The 15,104-nt window shown below is 42.9% G+C and overlaps 2 protein-coding genes across 2 annotated transcripts; both read left to right on the top strand.

Moving 5' to 3' along the window:
- The first annotated feature begins 522 nt into the window (after positions 1-522).
- Positions 523-1,266, top strand: LOC131878190 (uncharacterized). Its single transcript, XM_059224103.1, has one exon. The coding sequence runs from the start codon at positions 523-525 to the stop codon at positions 1,264-1,266; it is 744 nt and encodes a 247-aa protein (XP_059080086.1).
- A 4,303-nt stretch (positions 1,267-5,569) lies between these two features.
- LOC131878188 (uncharacterized) lies at positions 5,570-7,102 on the top strand. The gene has a single exon (XM_059224102.1). The coding sequence runs from the start codon at positions 5,570-5,572 to the stop codon at positions 7,100-7,102; it is 1,533 nt and encodes a 510-aa protein (XP_059080085.1).
- Positions 7,103-15,104: the final 8,002 nt, after the last annotated feature.

The following is a 15,104-nucleotide window of genomic DNA, read 5'->3' as shown; positions in this document are numbered from 1 at the left end:
CCCCTACAGACCCTACAGACACAGAATTTCGCGATGTTTTGCCTCCCCTGCGTCCCTCCAGTCCTACATTTTCAGAAGTTGACGAGCCTCTGGATCCATCCCAGTGTCGTTGCGAACTGCTCCCTCAAAAAGAGCAACTCACTTCAATAATGTTGTCGCAAGATATTGAGGACAACGTGATGGTTGGAGAGGATGGCCCAGGATTCAGCAACCAAACGCATGAATCACTTACCAAATCCCATCACATGGCAAGCAAGCAAATGGAAGACCCGACGTTGAGCGCCATGATTGCCTGGGTGACAAGGAAATCAACGCACCGACGTGAGTCAAATAACTGACCCCATTCTCAGACGATATGCCACCTTGCTGCCAAAATTAGGCCAGGTGGAGCAGGTTGTTTATCTCAAGGCCGGACAAGGTGAGGGTGAACGCAGCAGGTTGTGTATCCCTGCTAAATTAATCCCCAAAGTGATACGGTGCTTGCACCATCATCCACTAGCTGGGTATTTAGGCCGCTATAGAATGTATCTACAAGCCCGAAAACGCTTCTATTGGCCCAATATGCACCAACACATTGCCGCAGCCATTGACGGCTGTGCCGCTTGCCGCCAATCCAAGGCCAGAAAAGCCACGAAACAGGTTCCTTTAGGGCAGACCAGCACCAAAGAGCGAACCCATTTTACAACATTTCATTGTGATCTAGTAGGGCCTTGGCCCAACACCAGGGGCCCAGGGACCAAGAAATATTTGTTGAACCTCCAAGATGCTGTCACCAAGTACCCCGAGGAGTGGCCCATTGCAGACGCCACCGCAGAGAACATAGTCAAGGTTTTAACCAAAGAGTTTTTTCCCCGCTATGGAGTGGGCATGCGAGTAATATCCAATCAGGGTCGCCAGTTCACATCTGCTTTATTCCAGAATGCAGCTCGTCGGTTGGGAGTTTTTTCGGTTACAACGCAAACCTATGAACCCAAAACCAACCCGGTTGAATGGCTCCACCGAACTCTGGAAAATGCCATTGGTTGCAAAATGGAGAGCGAACAAGCACACCCAACTCAGTGGCATCAATTCGTACCTGCCGCCCTGGCCTCAATTCGGCAAGCTCCAGTGGCTTACCTGGGCACTTCCCCGCATTTCCTCACCTTTGGGTCCGACCCAGTTATTCCAGCTGATGTACTGGTATCCCCCAGCCACCAACCGAGCTTAACCATAGACCAAGATTTCGAACGCCTGAGGCAGACGCTGGAAGGGATCAAAATCAAGTAATTAGAGTCCCACCTGAGGACCAAGGAGAATAACGATGCCAAGGCCAAAACCAAGTTGCTACAACCGGAAGATTTTTTTGTTTAAGCACTCAGCCATAGATACCAGCAAAAGCGGCAAATCACGGAAAACGGCAGTCTACCAAGAAGGACCCTACAAAGTCGAAAAGATTGCCAATGATCGCCAGGTGGTTTGTAGTGGAATTGATGCCAAACCGTAAATCCACTTGTATGAAATGTTGCATCACAATGAACGACCGTGATGCCCAGACACTTCCTTAAAGAAGCCACCAAGGACAAAGCACTCGTCTAGAGTACAACGTGATAGTACAACGTGATAGTACGCAAGATTTGGATAAACATATCATGTTGTCATATATTCGGCCCCCATATGTTGTAGCGAACCAGTGCACAAACTACATGTATATAAGAAGAATGGATTGTGCACTGAGGCAACTCGTGTGCCGTGCACTAATGTTAAATATCGTACCAATTGAAAAATCAGGTTGTTCTGGGATACGCTTGATATATTTACAAAAAAACCATGAGGCATTCTTATCAAAGAGAAAACAGAAAATTGGTTTAACCTGGTTCTTTGAGTTGAACGATCTTGTCTAGACGCCTGTACGACGTAAAGAGAGAGCGTAAAAGAATCCTGTTGTGGTAACCACCGAAGTCACCTGGGACAAAGGATTGTACACCTCAGCAGTTTGTGAAAGGATTGTACACCTCAGCAGTTTGTGAAAGGATTGTACACCTCAGCAGTTTGTGGGTACGAGAGAGGTAGGCCGACAAACATTCACGGAGATATCCGACGGAACGCCAATGCGTCCTACTGGTTTGCCCTCCTAAAAAAACCTATAAAAAGCAGCCCCCAGAACAGCCAAAAAGAGTTGATATGATGAAGTGAAACATAATACAAGTTTATATTTCATTCTGGCTCCACTTTGGAGCAAGTAAAAGCTCCTTCAACTTTGACACAGGACAGAAAAGTCTTCTTGTGTTGAAGTGTAAAACTTACGGACTTGCTTGACGTTTCTCAGAATCACGATAATTGAACAAAGGTGCATAGTGCATAGTGCTCAAAGTGGAGACTCTTTGGCGGAAACGCTGATAGGACTCTATGCTGGGAAGACCCAGGAGTACAAGCCGTGGATTCCCCATTGTAGACCAAACTTGAGGGTGGTTTTGTTTGTAAGGTTTTTCCCCTCTATATTTTCATCTAACGGATGCACCTCTCCGATATCGCGAGACTTATTAAGTCTCTTTGAGTCAAGGCATAACATTGTTAGGCAACTTCGGTTGCCTTTTTGCTTGCTCATTGTTAGGCGACTTCGGTTGCCTTGTTGCTTACACATTGATAGGCGACTTCGGTTGCCTTTTGCATAACCTTGTTAGGCGACTTCGGTTGCCTTTTGCATAACCTTGTTAGGCGACTTCGGTTGCCTTGTTGCTTACACATTGATAGGCGACTTCGGTTGCCTTTTGCATATCATTGATAGGCGACTTCGGTTGCCTTTTGCATATCATTGATAGGCGACTTCGGTTGCCTTTTTTGTGCCCATTATTGATAGGCAACTTGCTTGCCTTTTTTTGCACTATTGATAGGCGACTTCGTTTGCCTTGTTGGGCCCATTATCGATAGGCAACTCGTTTGCCTTTTATGCACACGTTCGTTCATGTGTCCATTACACAGCCAGACTCAAGTTGAGGTGTACCAATTCATGCCCCCAATACATGTACAGTTGCATTCATCCTCAAGACTTGGTCAAGCAAAGGTAGAAAAGTAAACGGTCGAGATAAGGTAAGATCCTAATTTCATGTCTTGCATTGTATAATACTGTACTTACACAAGAAATACAATTAATGGTGAAACGGTATATCACGAGTTTGTTGTTCTTCATTCTTTGGGACAGTAGTGTTGGCTCTAAAAACCCTATAACCGGAGATCTTTAGATAGGTCTAAACAACTTAAGCCCTAGTAAAATAGGTGCTCTCTTTAAAGGGCGCTATCTTGGCAGGTAACCTATTGCTAGGGTCAGAGACTGGATAGTCTCATGTTCCGTTGTTGTTTTGGGAATTAAAAATAATTTATCTGGAAAAGGGAGACCTTCAATCTCATCCTTGTACGGAACATACTACCCTCTCTTTTTGGTGCCGCGACCCGGGATTTCAACTTTGATTCCCATTTTTTGTCTGAGCCACACTGTGTCCTTTGATTGAGGAATTACAACTCCTATGTCTATGTCTCCGCATGTTCGAATTTGTTCAGAAACGCCCGGGACATATTGATACTTGCATTTGGTATTTTAAGTCAAGGGAACTTGGAAGGAATCGTTTTTAATGGTTGTTTGGTGAGATAAACAGGTGGAGTTCTACAACTTTCCATCAATGTCGAAGAGCTGGAATTTTTTCATGCCTAAATAAGTTCTTAGTGTGTCACCAAGAGTTATCTTGAAACAAATTGCCACTAAATTGTCCCTTTTTCGCGGAACTTGTCCGAACAAACAAACGAGTAGACTTAATTGGGTTACGCACGGAAATGAAGAATGTAGGGCATTGGCCACCTCCTTGTGTGTAAAGAGTGAAAAATAGCCATATCCTTTCCGATTATGTCTTTATCGAAGCCCAAAATAATGATCCTTCGGCAGGAAAGAAAAAGGAGAACGAAAGAACGCAACGATGGGGTTGATGCGTTGTCCAGCGCCCATACCCTGCTCTCAGAAGAATTTGCAAGGTCGGACCCAAATCCGACCATGTTGCAGGGGTTCCTCTCGTTGGCAAAGAGTCATTTGGAAACGTTGAGAGCAGCCCAAGCCGAATTATTAAAAATAACTGATGAATCTGAGCAACTGGGTGAACAACAGGTTTTGGCTCGTCTGGAACAACAGTTTCAAACCATGGAGGAAAGATACAATAAGTTGATTGGTAAAAACAAGGAAAGAAAAGAGGGGTTAGCCGGTTTCTATTCTGGATTTTTCCGAGTTTTTGATTGACTCCATCAATCTGTACCAATCTACCGGAATCAATGCCTATACCTTTGAAACACCATCGGGAGTAAGGCCTCAAAAGCAATTGATACAAAAGGAACCCAGAAGGGTCACCCCACCCGCACCCAAATCTACCATGATGTACAATGCTAGTACCACCATAGGGCAGAGAAAATGTCCGTTCTGTGAGGAGACATCGCATAAATCAATCAAAGAATGCGGAAAAGTAAAAATGTTTCCTACCCAAGCCATAAGGCAATTGGCAGAAGCCAACTATCTTTGCTATCGATGTCTGATCCGCCACACGTTTGCAGAATTCACTGCCCCTTTGTGTAGTGTATGTAATAAGCCACATCATACGTTGTTGCATCATGACTATTCCAAAGCAACTTTGAAACAAAAACCACCGTCTCGCAACGGCAAATCGAAAGTCACAAACATGCAGGTTGAGACTATGATGGAAGAGCAAGAGGAACAGGCGTGCGAGGAGACGCTTACGGAAGGTGAAGATTGGGAGAGCGAAAATGATGAGGNGCAACTTTGAAACAAAAACCACCGTCTCGCAACGGCAAATCGAAAGTCACAAACATGCAGGTTGAGACTATGATGGAAGAGCAAGAGGAACAGGCGTGCGAGGAGACGCTTACGGAAGGTGAAGATTGGGAGAGCGAAAATGATGAAGCAGAGGTAGACACATCAGACGATGAAAAAGAAAATTCAGATTACACCAATGTAAGCCATGGCCCCTCTAGAACCCTCCCAAGTCCACCCGAGGTGGGATTCCAATCTCCACCGAAAACGGTGCCTAATTCAATGGAGTTGACAAGTTTAATACCGACGTCACAGAACTCAATTCTTCAGGTCTTGCAGTTAACGATGAGAGGCTCAGAGGGACAATCTGCTACTGTCTTTGCTTTGCTAGATTCCGGTTGTACCACGTCTTTTATCAAACAGTCCTTGGCTAAAGCAGTGGGCCTAGAAGGTACACGCGTCAACATGCGTATTCATACCTTGGGAAAACATATAACCGAACAGAGAAATCATGAGGTGGTTGATTTTAAGATTGAAAATGCCAACGCTTCGATGAAAATGAGAGCAACCACAATAAAAACCATTTGTTCTCAAATTTACACTTTCGATCCCAACACTTGGAAACAATTTGAATCTGTCGAAATGGCGTGCCCGAACTTAACGGGCAAAGTTGATATTGGCCTGCTTATTGGAGTTGATTACTTGGGGGAAATTTACTCTAAGGAACATGCACAAACTTCGAATATGGTTCCCAGTCTGGTATATACAAAATTTGGACACTGTTTAATGGGTACCAACGTCAATAGCTCAAGCGTCACTGCTAAGCCCAGTAGCACGGCCATGCACACTGTTAGTGTTTTCACGGGAAAAACCACCATTCAGCAAGACTTGACACAACTCTGGACACTTGAGTCCATTGGGATAACTGACAATGGCAGTGAAGCTCTGACGGCCTCAGAAACCCAAGCGGTTAAACACTTTGAAAGCAACACCATCATCCATAATGGGCGGTACGAGGTCTCCCTCCTTTTCAAGGTAAACCCCCCCGCGTTGAACAACAACTTTCCCCAGGCATTAAAATGTTTTGAAGCACTGCAACGCCGGTGGAAACGAAACCCTTCGTTTTCTACAGCTTATCACCAAGCCATGCAGGAATACTTTGACAAGGGTTTTGCCCATATCGTTCCACCACACGAGGTGAACACGGGAAATCATGTCTTCTACCTCCCGCATTCGGCAGTTATTCGCAAAGAAGCCGTCACCACAGAAGTCCGCATTGTCTTTAATGGCTCGGCCAAGTTCAAGGACACCTCTCTGAATCAGCAATTGCTGATTGGACCAAAATTGCAAAAAAATATTGTCGACATCCTTCTTCGAATGCGAACGAGTCCGATTGTACTAGCTGGGGATGTTTCTAAAATGTTCCTGCAAATCAATCTCAGTCCGAATGACCAAGATGTGGTCAGGTTCTTGTGTGAAAATCCAAAATCAGGCGAAGTTCAGATTTGTAAATTTTCAACCCTCGTCTTTGGCCTAACTTGTTCCCCTTACTTGGCAAATGCTGTTATTCAACATCTGGCCAAAAACAACGCTCAAGATCACCCTTTGGCGAGTAAAATCCTGCAAAATGACATCTATGTTGATGATGTTTTTATCTACGCGGACACAGCAGATCAGGCAATTGAGCAACTTCAAGATGTCACCAAATTATTGGAGAAAGGAGGATTCAATCTAACAAAATTCATTTCAAACTGTCCAGAAGTATGTAAAAGAATTACGTCGGACAAGCTCAACCCAAAGGCTCTTTTGGACCTTCAGGAAGATGAACAAAAGGGAAAAACTTTAGGTGTGTCATTCCACACCAACACGGATGAATTAATTTATAAAATTCATTCCATGGCCTCCACTTGGGACACAAGCATGCCAGAAACAAAACGGAGTGTCTTATCCAAGTTGGCCAGCATTTTCGATCCACTAGGTCTCATATCTCCTCACACCATCCTCTTGAAGATATGTATGCAAAACGTTTGGAAACATACCAATATTGATTGGAACGATACTTTGCCTCCCGCAATTCAGACTGAATGGAATCAGGCCATTCAATCTTTGCTCAGCCAGGAAACGTTGCGATTCCCAAGGTACATTGGATTACCTGGCAGTCAACAACAAGCAGAATTACATATCTTTTGTGACGCTTCTCAAAAGGCCTACGCAACTTGTGTGTACGTGCGCTACGTAAGCAACGACAAGGTCAAAGTCACCCTATTAATGGCAAAAGAGCGTGTAGGCCCCACAAAAGCCCTTACCCTCCCGCGATAAGAACTTATCGCGGTTCATAATCGCGATGATTATGGCTTGCAAAATAGGTGTTGGTCTGTACAAGAAAATCGCCGCCACCATAAACAACATAAAACACGCTCTTTTCTATACCGATTCAATGATTGCATTGCATTGGATTAACACTGATCCAGCCCATCTTGAAACTTTTGCATCCAATCGCGTAAAAGAGATCACAGACCACACAACCTGCAATCAATGGCATTACATTGCCACGAAAGAAAATCCAGCAGACATTATTTTTTTTTTTTTTTTTTATTTTATTTTTTTTTTATTTTTTTTTTTTTCATGTCGGATAATGCGAAGGCCTTCAAACAAACGGGACAATTCTAAAAGAGCTGACAGCAAAAGCCATCAGATGGACTTTTTATACCACCATACACACCTCACCAGGGGGAGCATGGGAAAGATTGGTAAAGACAGTCAAAACTCACTTGAGAAGAACGATCGGATCAGCACTACTTTCACACAAGAATTAGAAACCACCTTGGTTCAGATCGAAGGCATTCTAAACTCAAGACGATTTCCTCAATGTCGGATGATCCCATGTCATTAGAACCCCTAACGCCAGGACATTTTTTAATCGGAAAGCCAATGCTGCGTATGCCAGTAAAGGTGGAGTCTCATCAAGACATTCCGTTCCAAAAGCTTACAAACACGACAAATGGTCATAGCCCGATTTGAAGACGATGGCGCATAGAATACCTTGGAACTTTGCAGAATCTCGACTAAGAAAACGAATAACCCCGCAAATTCAAGTTGGACAACTCGTGTTTATAAAACCTGGGGAGAAATTATCAAACACGAAGTGGCCAATGGGCAGAGTTATCGAAACTCATCCAGGCCCAGACGGTGTTGTACGAGTGGTGACTCTGAGAACGCAAAATATAATAATCAAACGGGGAGTTAACCACATATACCAGTTAGAAGAAAATTGGCAGAAGGAACAAACCACTCACACGACTAAAGAGCAAATTCCAATAGTCCCCAAAAGGGTAAATACAAAACGGCAAATAAACCAGGGAAACAAGCAAAAAGACGACGACGAAACTACAAGACAACAAGTTACCAGAAAAGGTCGAACCATCAAAAAACCGCAAAGATTTGCCAATGTTTTAAACAGCTTAGCCCTTATGGCCTTGTTGCTATGCTCCTGCATGGCTGACACACAAGAAACACTATTGAACGCAAAAGAAATACCCCAAGCAGTAACAGCAAATAACTCTGATCAAAACACAGCAGAACCACCTCCATTTGACATCCTACCAATCGATAAACCTTACATGTTAGAACCATTAGGAACCATTTACACGGGATTGACGGTTGGCCATTTAGTTTTTACAATCCAGCTAGAGGAGATGACTCAGCTCACTGAATCAGTTGAAACCTGGTGCAAGAAGTTGCATACTTCGGAAACATTTTGGATGGACGCGGACACTTGGCAAAAGAATAAACCAAAATTAATCGCAGCAGGTCACAAATGTAAAGGAGTGCACGCTAAGATGAACATGGAAGACTTGTTAAACACAGTTGGTTAAACACCAACGACCTCCGCGAAAAAGCACTTCCTTGCATCTTTAGGAGCGTTTGCAGTGGGAGGGCTATTACTTTTGCTGCAGAACAAATTTCCCATCTATTTGGAAGCTCTGCGACGTATAACAACGAAAAGTGATGGCTGAACACATAAGAAAAACGGAGCAAAGAAGTACATCATTTGGGAGTGTTAGACGCTCAGTTTCAGGAGGCAATTAAGCACACACAGCATTTAATAGAAAACCAATTTACCGAAGAAAAACTGGATGTATTCTTGATAAAAGTAGACCAAATACTAGAAAAACTGGTAGAAGATCATCGAACAATGGTCCACCAAATGCAAAATTTAATTGTCAATGTGTTACATCCCGGGCTGTTTTCCCTGAATGCTGTTAATATGGCGATGAGTAAACTCAACACAAAATTATCAAAAGATCAAAAGAAAATATTGTTACAAGAGACTTCGGACATATTTCAATTGCTTTTCACTGTAGTCAAAGAGCCGCAACTACATCTGTTGTAATGCATGTTCCAATTGGCGATCGACTGAGACAATGACATTGTACAAAGTGCATACCCTACCATTCAATGGGGGTCAATGGGAGCTGTGACTCAGTTGAACTTCCGGAATTCATGGCGTATAATGGTGACCTTACGAGGGTACTCGCCAATCACTCAAAGCAAATTAGTAAATAGATGCAACAAAATAAGAGAAATGATGAGGTCCATGTCATCTTCAAACACAATGGCCACCACTGTGAGGAAGACAAGATGATGGAAAATAAGTTAGAGCGGGAGAATTGTGATGTTCAAATCATTGGGAAACACCCCAAGTAAGGCAAATTGGTGCTTCCACCTTTTTACTTCACCATCCGATAGCCCCAAAAATCACAATTAAATGCCCGAACAATCAAACTTACACGCTAGAACTAAAAGGAACCATGTTATTCACATTAATGGGCTGCAGTGGAGAAACCAAAGATTTTATAATCTATGGACAGCAACGAATTGCTAGACCAACGGCCAAGTTTCTCCATCCACCCCACGAGTACAACGTGAGTAATTTCCTGGAAGAGCACGAGTTGAAACACCTGGAAACCACCCAACTCAACAACATAGAACCCATGATTGTTGATGATTTAATACTAGAAACCGCCAGTAGCTTGGTCAGTTCATCAAAATTGTGCTCAGCATAGGAATTGCGACAATTGTCGGAGCAGTGTTTATGGGAGCGTGAAGTTGTTGGAAATGTTGCAACCGGTCAAGCGATCAAATGTTATGTCTAACCCTCCTGCTTCATCACCCGAAAGATACCGCTTCAGGACTTCCCCAGAAGCATGATAATCTAAGAGCGGAAACCCGCAGAAACATTGTATAAATTAAGCTAGGATAAAATACATTCCTGTTTGGAGCTCGTTGAGAACAGACGCATTTAGTTGGCTCTCGTTCTTATTCCCAGGAATTTCGAACCAAGGTGGGACTTCCTCTGTTGCTCTTGGTTGCTGTGCACGTGTAGTGTTCGTGTGTTTGTGTGTGGGTGAATGAATGGAATTGCCATTCATTCACTCAATTAGGTTTGGTTTTTCACGGCTCTTTGGTAAGACGTAATTACTTTAAACCTAAAATTTATTGCTCAATTTATGTTTATGTCTAGCTTTAGCAGTTTCTTTCTGATTTTGTAGTGTAGTTTTTCTAGTTCCAAATCGTTATGTGTAGTTCTTCAGTTTGATTGTATTGGTCCTTTAGAGTTAGAATTTATTGCTCATTACTGTATTGATTTATTTTGTTTTCGACCAGTTAGTTGAGTTTATTTCTGTGTTTTTCTTGTTGATGTCCTAGTTTTACATATGTTCTTGATTCTTGCTTTTCTCTGTCACTTACTCTTGTTTACTATCTCCATGTTTGATTTGTATGTTAGTTTGATGTGAAGTATTTCATTCTCTATTTTGCTCTGTTGTCTGTATCTCAGCGCAAGAATTGCACAGCTTTTTTAGTTCTTTTCTTCTCTTTTTCTTGCCTGTTGATTTTGTTTACTATAGATAGTTCTCCTGCATTCATGATGGAAGCTATTTTAGGAAAAGTCAGCAAAGAGGCTAGACAATGTTTGGACCTGGTCTTAGCTGGAAAGGATCCTTCATAGTCAATAAGCCGTTTATTATAGAGGCTTTAGTTGCTGGGTCAATGAAACCAGGGTGCTGCTTGAAGAACAGGCTTCACCAGTAGTTGAGAGTCGACTAATTTGACCAACGTAGAAGTTGAAGTAGTATCTACTCTTGAAAAGCGAGGAAAAGACAGTTGTAGAGAAAATAGTCTGTCCTGTTTATCGAAAGCAGCTTGTCCTGAAGAAGGAAAAGGCTGTCAGTTTGACCACCCTAAATGGTGTCAAAAACTTCTCAAGTTCGCTTGAGAGTACAATAGTAAGAAGGGATGTTCAAAGGTAGATTGTCCTTTTTTTCACCCGTACATGTGCGCCGTCAGTCCATGAGACTTAAGACGTGCTTTAATGTACGGTGTACTCCGTCCATGTTGAAGGACGCAAAGAAAAGCCAGAAATAGGATAGCTCAGTTTCGTAGTTTTAGAGCTGACCCTATTCCTAAACCTAATCCCATCCCACCCCCTTCCTTAACCCATTTAGCTTCCTCCCTAACTCTCCTCCTACCCCCCACCTCTCTCCCCAATTCCCCTCTCTTCATTCAAATACCCAATCCACCCTATTCCTATAAAAACTCTCCTCCCTAATATTCCTTGCCCCACCCCTATTCCAAAATACGTTCCTATTCAAATGGTAGCTGCCAACCCATTCTCAAACCCAACCATCCCATTAGCTCATGCATTGCCTCCAGTAGAACGTAGCTTTGTTGATAAGAGGGATTTTTTACGTTGGAGAGGTGGTCCAAGATCTTGTGAACTTGGTCCGTCAAAGAGAGGCCCGTAAGGGGCTATATTTGAAGTGCCATTGTCTGATTTCTAAAAAGACAGCACAAAAGTACAGATCTTAGAAGAATAGCCGTTGAGAGAGAGATTGCATTCATCTCTATAACCAGAAACCTGGCTTTCGGCCAGGGGTCTTAGATGAAGAACTAACCATAGTTGGTTTCAACTTAGTTCGTTTGATAGGATACGCCCTGATAATCCCATATTCCCACATGGGGGCGTATGCTATATGTTAAGAATGATTTGCACATTAGTCATGTACAAATGTCGAATGGAGAAGTAGAGGTCTTAGTTTGTCATCTTCGAGGTCTTGATTTGTCTATTGTTACAATGTATAGACCCCTTCTTGTTCAGCAAGCTCTTTTTCGTCAGCTCTTCCAATTCACTGGAAAGAGTTGGACCTGGCAGTTTGCTCGAAGGTTTCTTTGTAGGGGACTTTATTTTCCGGCTAGCGTTTTGTAGAGTGGGAGTTAGTCCTGATGGGTAATATTCCCCATTTCGAAATCGACATCTCAGTCGTTCGAAAAGCTGGAAGAATTCGCGATCTTGCGCAATTTCTCCCAGCACGTTGGTGTAGCCACTAGAGAGAAATAGCGTTCTCGACTTGGTCTTTTCCAATGACCCTGATCTGATCCAGTATGTCCATGTGACACCTACTAATCTGTCAGATTATCATGTTCTTTAGATAGGGTCGACCATTACTCAAAAGCCGGCGTGCTCTAAGAGTAAAACCGGCCAAAAAGGTCGGTTTGGCTAGATCAAGTTCAAAGATGAACATTGGCCGTTGATTATAGAAAGATTAGAAGAACTTGACCTGATTTCAATTCTGAAACAGGAATCGTCCATAGATGCAGCCATTGATAAGTTAGTTTCAGTTTTAAGGAAGTTTGCTCCAGTTTAGCAATCTCTGAATGTGTCCGAAAGGTGGTACACGGACAAAAAATTCCAAAATATAGGAAGACTTTGTTTAAAAAGAGTTGCAAACTAGCAAAAAGGCTGAAGAGCACTTCGAATCCAGTGATTGTGGCTAGTCTCCAAAAAAGTTGGACGTAGTTCAGGGTAAGATTAAGGCCTCCATCGAATATGACCAGTTACAAACTGAGAGTAAGGTGGTTAGGAGGTCAGATCGAATCCGAAGGCATTTTTCTTTATGCGAACTCTAAGAGAAAAATGAAACACTCTGTTGGGCTTTTGAGGTTGATGGGGCAGCCATTAGCAATGTAGAGACTATGGCTAACATGCTTGGAGGACAGTTCTCTAGTGTGTTTTCAACCCCACTGAGCTCGGAAGCAACAGCTCATTGCTCTGAAGATGAGTCTGTTGAGATTGACAAGGTCAGTGAAGCTGAGCGTTTAGATGATCTTGTAGTCACAGATCAAGATGCTTTAGAGGCCATAAGGGACTTGAGGCTTTCCAGCTCTCCTGGTCCTGATGGTGTGACATCTCAGTTTCTGATGAGAGATGCTCACTGGTTCTCGCTCCTGTTTTCTCGTACTTGATGCGCTGCATCTTGGATCAGGGCAAGTTTCCATCTTCACTAAAGTTAGCTCATATTGTTCCAATTTTTAAAGGGGAGATAAGTCGCTCCCCAGTAATTACAGGCCGATTTCTCTCACTTCGAATATTGCGAAGGTGTTTGAGAAGATCATGAAGTTCAAACTTGTTGAATTTCTTGATATTCATGAAGTCCTTCCTCCTAGCCAGCATGGGTTCCGAGCACATTTTAAGCACGGTTACCCAACTGATTGAACATATTGAGCGGGTTATTGAGGGACTAGAGAGTCATGAATCAGTTGATGTAGTTTATCTCGACTTTGCCAAGGCCTTTGACAAGGTAGATCATGGGCTTTTAGTTAACAGGCTCCATGAAATTGGGATCAAGGCAGGGTTCTCAATTGGTTAAAAAGTTTCATTTTCTGGTAGGAAGTAATTGGTTAAGGTTGAGGGATCCCTTAGTGACATTACATGCTGTCAAGTCAGGTGTTCCCCAGGGTTCGATCTTAGGGCCCCTCTTGTTTATAATATTCGTTGCCCCGCTTCAAAAGCTTAGTATCACTGCCAGTCTCTCTTCTTATGCTGACGATACAAAGTTAGTTTCTGGTAGGAATGGCCAAGACTCCAGTAGCCTTGCAAAGGACTTAAATCGAATCTACCTCTTGGGTAACTGAGAGTAATATGGCCCTGAACGGAATGAAACTCCGCTCAATGACATTTGGGTCAACTCCTTTAAATACTCCACTCGTAGATAATGGAGGTAAAGATATTGAGCAGGTCTCATCTATGAAAGATCTAGGTGTAGTCCTCCAAAATAATGAAAGTTCGATGAGCATATCCAGCTGAAGGTGGGTAAGGCTTTTCAAATGTGTCGTTGGATATATCGCACGTTTAAGTCCAGAGATAGCATCAACGATGCTAACTCTGTACAAGTCGATTGTCCAGCCACATCTTGAATACGCCTCACCATTTGGGCTCCAATGAGTTCAGCAGGTTTGCAAAAGGTCGAGCAAGTCCAAAGATGTTTCACTAGGAACATCACAAGAATGAGAGAGCTCTCGTATTGGGAAAGGTTAGAACGGTTGGGATTGTACAGTACTCAGAGAAGGTACGAAAGGTATCTGATATTGTACGTTTTCAAAAGTATCCATGAGCTTTGTCCCAACCACAGGTTTAGGGTCAATTCTAGTGACCGTAGAGGCTTAATGTGCGTTTTGAGAGCACCTTCAAGTCTTCGAGAATCCAGGCTAGTTCGACAATGAAGTCACATCTCTTCTTTCTCGGGCTCCTTCATTGTTTAATTTGCTTCCCTCTAATATCCGTAAGGAATACGTAGGCCTTGTTGATCCGGTAGCATCTTTCAAGTCAGACTTGGACAAATATTTAGATAGCATTCCAGATCAACCCTACATTCAAGGATTAGCTCGGTCTGCCAACTCAAATTCGTTGGTAGACCAAATATCATATAAAAATTGAAAGGTAATAAATAGACGAATTATAATCTTTCATTTTAATAGTACTGGGGATTACATTCCCTGTAGCGGTTAGAAAAGCCGTGAAAAACCAAACCAAAAAAAAAAATAATGCTTGCTTTTCATTCTAGAGATAAGAGATAAGAATCAGGAAAAGGAAAAACCTCACGAAAAATAACATGACGTGGCAAGAGACAGCGCAAACGTGGGTCAATTCAAACCTCTACATGCAAGGCATAAGACGAAACCGTCCGACACCCAGTTTCTTATTGAAAATCTCAACAGTGGGAAAAATCCTATGTCGAACTCCAAGAAGGTCTGAGACTCGCGCCTATCCTGTCAATCGACACAGAGAACCATCCGGACAAAAGTCTCAGCACAATCCTTCTTGGAGTGGTTACGGGACGCTCCTGGATTCTGGGAATTTCCGAGTTGAGAAATAGCAAAGGCAAACTGGCATCCATTCGCACCATATTACCACCCTCTCTAATAAGATATTAGAGGACGCAAACGTGACGAAAGTGGGGTCTGATCTCTCTACAGACATCAG

Source organism: Tigriopus californicus, chromosome 3 (assembly GCF_007210705.1).
Source record: "Tigriopus californicus strain San Diego chromosome 3, Tcal_SD_v2.1, whole genome shotgun sequence".
Classification (NCBI taxonomy): domain Eukaryota; kingdom Metazoa; phylum Arthropoda; class Copepoda; order Harpacticoida; family Harpacticidae; genus Tigriopus; species Tigriopus californicus.
Note: the sequence above shows the minus strand (reverse complement) of the source record. Positions and strands in the feature narration are given on the sequence as shown.